Genomic DNA, 6828 nt, shown 5'->3' on the forward strand with positions numbered 1-6828 from the left:
AATTTCCGTGACAGAGTTCAAGATAAATCCTTTAATCTTACTACTGGAGCTGCTAGTTTGCTAGTTTCAAATGATTAATAAACAGCAAGCACAAACTATGCAAAAGTGGCATTCCTTCCGGTGCACTCAGTGTCCGAATTCACTACTCGTTTTCATTCACTCCTTCTAGTGCACTGAATTAGTGACCTAATGTAGGGAATAGTGAATGAGGGTATAGGGGGCGATTTCGGACACAGCCGTCCTTTCTTTCAAAGTACTGCCCACGCTCCAGTCCAGTAGGTGGCGGTAAATGCACCTTTAAGTTTGCCAACCGCCAATAAAATTAAAAGAAGAAGAATTCATATAGTTTCAGTAGAGAATAGGGTATATGGTTTCAGAAAGGCGGGGCATCGAGGAGAAACAATAATGTACAGTATGTGGAAAATAATGTGTTTTTTTAACCTTAAACCGCATAAACACATTCCATTACACCAAATACACAAAATAATGTTCATTTTAGCAACATCATACGACCAATGCACACCTAGACTGAAATCACTTCACACTCCAGCACAGGAGGTGGCGATATGCACCTAAAAGCTGGTATGCAACTCGCCAATAAACCCACAGAAAAAGAAGAAGAAGATTTCGCCAAAGAAACAGAAATGAAGCGGTTTTAAGGATGTACTGTTTGGCTTCTTTAATATACAAAAAGATTAAATTAATGAATATTTTATTATTAACCTATTATTACTTCTTGCAAAATTTAATATTCACCGCAGTAAATTCACTAATCAAAATCCTTTATATATTGTTTATAAAAAAGAGGTTCAACAGTATATCCAAACTATTTCATCTTACAAGAATCTCAAGGCTTTTAAAACGGTTAATTTATTTAATCGTTTTAATTTATTTGGTTAAATCTTTCGTTTTGTATTATTTATTTATTGTTACATACATCTATAAATGGTGCTTTGCATGTAATGTCACCTCTTTGTATGTAATGTTGATATTCTCTGTATTTTTATATTTGGTACCTTGGCATTAATTAATACAACAAAAAAAAGACGAAGGAAAAAGAAAAAAAAAAACAAGTGAAGCGGAAGTTATTTTCAGAGCTAATGGCGCGAATGACTGGAATACGGCTTCACACACATAGGTTTTCTAAATAAAATACAGACAGATTAGGAAATGAATTATCCTGCTGTCTTATCCAAGAGATGTTTCTATGTGTGTCAGAAGTGAAAAAAAAAACTAAGTAGAAATGAGATCAAAGTCTTTTAGAAATTAGTTTTAATCCTCGTAATCACCGCGCAGCAGCGCAAGACTTTGCTTCTGTCTCGCGGTAAGTCTTCATTTGTTATCATGAGTGTTTGTTTAGGTTGTTTTATGTTAATTAAAACACACACACACACACACACACACACAATAAATGACTTGCTTTTAGAGCTGTGCAACAGTTTGACACTCTTTGATGTCTTGTTGGCCTTGTTTATAAGATTATCAAAACAACCTGCAATGAAAAGTAGATTGTTCATTATTAGTGTCTCGGTCCTAAATAGCATCCAGTTTTTGTTTGATTTTTGTATTAATTTGCTGTTTACTTTGCACTACCGAATAGTAGTATATTACAGAATAACACCGTGAGACAACAGGATACTAATTATCATTAGCAGATGTTTACATGTTTCTTAATGACAGTATTAAATCCTTGCACGTTTGTTTCCACATGATGTAGATTATATGTCACCATGTCAAAAGGCAACAAGGATGCATACGTTGTGAAATTTGTTGAACGCAATGGACAGAAGAGTGATATGGCTCTCCAGGCCCATAAGGTGATCATAATGTGTTGTTCTGTGGTATATCTGTCATTAACTGCTCCTTATATCTTATAATATCACTGACCATAATATCACTACTTTTGCTCATATAATCATATGCTCATCTTCAGGCAATAGTGGAACTGCAGTCAGAGAAATATGTGCAGACGCTGGATGAGGAAGCCGCACTAGAGCTGGACCACAATGACAAGTCCCTGTTTGTTTTCAGTGACTTCACCAGCAATGCCTTTAAGCACTGCAGGAGGGTGCGTTTGTGTTAAGATTAATTTACAACACTGCATATCATCTGCTTTTAGCAGTGTTAAGCAGTTGGGGACTTTTATTCAATTCCATCCAAATAAAATATAACTCCATGTTCTTTATATTTACATAAAATGTGTAGGTTTTTTTTATTATCCCAGTTAGTGATGAACTTTAGAAAAAAAATTTTTTTGACTAAAATGAATTCATTACAGAAACACCAAAATTAAAAGTTGTTACTTAGCAGGAAACAGAGAAAGTCCCTCTAATTAAATTCAGGTAATTTAATTTAAAGGAGTTGTGTTCTCAGGTGATAAACCAGTCGTAGTTCTTCAGCAAACAAGCTGCCTTTATTTTAGCTGAACAGATTTTATATATTGCTACTCTAGAGTTATTTTTGGTCAAGGTGAAGTATATCCACCATGCTGACATGTTTAATCATGCTGACAGCTTATCATGTACACAAAATAAATGCTTAAAATGTGTCATCAGTGAAACACTAATTAAACATTACTGATTTGGTAAATAGTTTTGGCCTTCCAAACCCCGCCCCCCCCCCCCCCACACACACACAAATATTCTTAGTTGCCGAAATTTTGTTACATCACTAAACTCTGCACTATTTACAAAAAATCTGAGAGGGATGTATAACGAAGGGGTGTGCGATAATGACAAAAAATTATATCTCGATATTTTCTGGAATTTTGTTGATAACGATATAGGGCTGTCGCGATTCGTTGATTTTATTCGACTATTCGATTTTTTACAAATCCTCGACTTAATTTTGCTCGCGTCGACTAACCGGCAAAATACCGGAATTGGCGCATTTCACGAACGAGAATCCATAAAACATTATTAGACTGTTTCCCAAGGCTGCACGATATATTAAACCCATTTAAAAAATCATAATTAAGCATAATTGTGAATTCACAAACGCTACGATTTAATTAAATAATTGTATGCGATGCAGTTCTAATACAGTATATGCGCTTTAATTATTTACATGCGTGTAGGTTAAGTACATGCGACACACAGCGGCTCCGTTCACAGTAGTTCCACAGGAACTGTTATCATTTACATGTGTGGAGCGTCTCAAATTCCATCTTTGCATGTTGTTGTGAGTTTGGGTTTATTATAACGTTCATCTGGGAATGCAACAAGCGCCATTTCATCAGATTTATTAAGGTAAATCATTTATAAATCAATGCAAACACAGGAGAATGCATCGCGATTTCAAAATAAAAGCTCAAACCCTCACTCTTGAGTTTACACGTTTTGATGTCCACATATTCATTTAATTACAGTGGCTATAGCATTTCTGTCCTAAAGAAATGGCCAAATATTAAAGATTAAGTGTACATTTGAATTAAACGGTGCTTGGTCAATATTAAACAAGGATTCTTAGATTGCACAGCAATGTGTAAAAATAATCATCAGGCCGTTGGTGCCCTCTGCAGGCCTTGTAATGCGTAATGTACATTAGCTCTATTGTTTATAATACATTATGTTTATAATACATTATGTATTTTAACAGTTTTGCTCAATAAAACAATATGATTTCTTGCTTTTGATACTTTATTTGATTATTAATTTTATTTATTAATTATTATTGCCTCATTGCTTTTATATATGTATTTTAAGTAATTTTAAAGGCTATTGTTCACTTACATCTATTTTTATTACCACAAAAAAATTTATTAATAATTATAGGGCCCTATGAAATCCATTTTCATTTTTTTATACTCTGTTTTAATGGTTAAATTAAATTTTATTAATCAAAAAGCCTGTCTAATTAATTGAGTTTTAGAGTTTTATCTTTACCAAATTCTGTTTTCCATTATTTTATTTATTAAAAGAAAATTATTCCATTTTAATGGTTCCATTAAATTTTAATAATCAAAAGCATCTCCAATTAATTGATTTTTTTTTATTTTTAAAAAGACGTTTTTTTTTCAGAAATACTGTACATTTACATTTTTCTCCTACATAAATTCTGGTAAATAACATTTCTGGTAAATACTCCTGTTAAAAAGTGTTTTTTGATTATAATTTTATTATTAGTAGAATAGAACACATGGATATGTTGTCATTCTTACACTGTAATACTGAACTTTGATTTCAGTGATTTGGACTATGAGATGGACACTTGCTTCTTACACTCTGTTGCACTTTACTTTTGCTTTAAAAAAGGATTTCATAGAAATTTGGATTTCATTTGGTTAAGATTTTTTTGTGGGAAATTAATCGTTAAGATTAACCGATTAATTGATAAATTAGTCGATAGATTAATTGAAATAAAAATAGTCGTTAGTGGCAGCCCTATAACGATAATTAGACAATATTTTGCTGAGCGTGTTATTGTGCTGGTATTTTGGCATGTTATTGTAAGCGTGTTAATGTGCTAATATTCTGTGAGGTTGTTAGTTTGTAAGAGTAACAGAAATGAACTTTTCTAATAAGTTTACATTGATTTTTACCTTTTATGTGCATTTTTACCTTTATAAGACAATTTTCTTTCTAACCTAATTAAATGTATGCATCATCTTTTGTCAAATTCTTACATTTAATCAATCAATTCAAATAGTAAGACATAGGGCTACCAATCAAATGAAATCAGTATCGACAAAATTTGTGTTTGCAATGCAGAGGTGGCACAGAATCTGCATCTGAAGGGGCATTTAGATGCATTCACACAGACTGTTGAATGCAGTTAACCTGCAGTTACAAATTCATAAATAATGTTTTGATGTTTTAAAAACAAAACGTTCAATAGTGGTATTTGAAATGATTCTGGGAAAATATATTTTAAATATAAACCTAATATCACCAGTAGGTGGTGGCAAATCACTGCATGAATGAGTCATTCATTCAACCGATTCGTTCAAACGGCTGATTGATTCAGTAACGAAACACCGCCTTTTTTTCAATTTCAATATTAAAATCAATATCATTTGCAATCGTACTGATATTTGGAGAAAAAAAACTGTACTCTTTGTGTGATATTAACTATATCAGCTTATATAAAAATAAAAGATATGAAAGTCATACATGGGCATACAGTATTTGCCCCCTTATCTTGAATTTTGGGGGAATTCTAAATGTATTTTAATAGACTAAATCACGCAGTGAAAGCGTGAGCTCTAAATGCACTCGGCAGTAGTCTGACCTACATCTCGTAGTGTATGTGTGCAGTCTCTGCATGTGTTTTTGTTTGGTTTTTGCGAAATACTCGATAATGTCAAATCGCATATCGTTTATACAACAATTACGATATTATCGCAGATGATATATATCGCACACCCCTAGTATAACGTCATTTTTATTTTATTTTTTTATGAACTCTTGTGTTTTGACTGTTTACATTTACATTTTAATTCAATTAACAGCATTTATTTAAAATAGAAATCCTTTGTAACATGTTGTTACTGTAAATAATCTTACAATGTTAATAATCTTACAAAACTGTATGTTTGTCGTATTTGCAGCTGGGATGCAGGATCATGAGTCCTCTGGTAGTGCTGTTCTGTCTGCAGAAGCAGAGATGTGTGCCCAAAGCAGAGCAGCCTGTGTACAACATGGCCATGGCTGATGTCACCGTCTCCTGCACCAACCTTGACAAAGAGGCACGGGTCAGGAGAAAACATTTATGATGAAGTCTAATATATAATTGTTTATTTTCTCCACGTTTGCTTACATTATGTATAAAGTGCAATTGAAATGAAACAAGTCAAAACATTACATCTGTATGTGCAGTTCTGCACGACAAATAAGCAGCTGTTTTGTCATTCTTGTAGAGCGAAGTGATGGATCTTGTCCAGCTGATGGGTGGACGAGTCTACTGTGATCTCAATGTTTCTGTTACTCACCTGGTGGCAGGTGAAGTGGGGAGTAAGAAATACCTGGTGGCCGCAAGCCTTGGGAAGCCCATCCTCTTGCCCAGCTGGGTGAAAGCATGCTGGGAAAAGTCTCAGGATAGGTAACATCTACATTAGTGTTTCTCAATGGGGCGGCATTCAGAATAGCATCGGGGGGTGCAGGAAGCAATATTTTTGAAAGGGGGGTGCTGAGATGTTCTTGGGGGGTGTTTGGTTAAGACGAGTTTACACCAAAGATGTATGAGCCAAAACTTGCAAAAGAAAATGGTTTGCCATGTCCTAACGCCGTCTACACTGAATGCATTAAAGCGAACATTCCAAATCTGTCCAGGTAGTGTGGTAGAGCAAGTGCATGGATTGAGTCAGAAATACAATGCGGCATCCGTTTACTTTGAGTGTGTATTCAGTGACAGAATCAATCACTGATTAGGCCTTTAATTAGGGTTGCAAAAAGGTGGAAAATTTCCAGTAAATTTCGGAAAAATGTTGGAAATTTTGGAAACTTTCTAGGATTTTTTGGAATATTCCAGGGATGTTTGGAAAGGTTCCGGAAATTTTCCACCCCTTTGCAACCCTAATTATAATAGGTTCTATGTGCTCTGAAGCAATGCGTCGCACTGTTCGCATCCGGTCGGTGTAGTAGTGTAGTGTTACCTGCCAGCTTATACCAGTGCTACTAGACTGTTGTATAATTTCCATAGCAACGACTGTTTACTTCGGTGTTCGCTCAATCCAACTTTTCTGTAGCGCAGCTGCCGAACTTCCCGTCAAAACAACAGCTATCATTCAGACACGAAAAAGCACTATATGCTTTTTTTCTTGTTCTTGTTGATTGGCTGCGGTTGGTTTGAATGCCAAATTTCTAAAGAGTTTATTTAATACTTGTGTGT

The 6828-nt window shown here is 34.4% G+C and overlaps 1 protein-coding gene across 1 annotated transcript in view; it reads left to right on the top strand.

Moving 5' to 3' along the window:
• The first annotated feature begins 1077 nt into the window (after window positions 1-1077).
• LOC107696488 (DNA topoisomerase 2-binding protein 1-A-like) overlaps window positions 1078-6828 on the top strand; it is a 46127-nt gene continuing 40376 nt past the window's right edge. The window contains 5 exon segments of the mRNA XM_016496835.1: window positions 1078-1324; window positions 1718-1817; window positions 1934-2068; window positions 5549-5692; window positions 5858-6042. Coding sequence (XP_016352321.1) covers window positions 1731-1817; window positions 1934-2068; window positions 5549-5692; window positions 5858-6042 — 551 coding nt within the window. The 5' untranslated portion in view covers window positions 1078-1324; window positions 1718-1730.

This window comes from Sinocyclocheilus anshuiensis, unplaced genomic scaffold (assembly GCF_001515605.1).
Source record: "Sinocyclocheilus anshuiensis isolate Anshui unplaced genomic scaffold, SAMN03320099.WGS_v1.1 scaffold931, whole genome shotgun sequence".
NCBI classification, from domain to species: Eukaryota; Metazoa; Chordata; class Actinopteri; order Cypriniformes; family Cyprinidae; genus Sinocyclocheilus; species Sinocyclocheilus anshuiensis.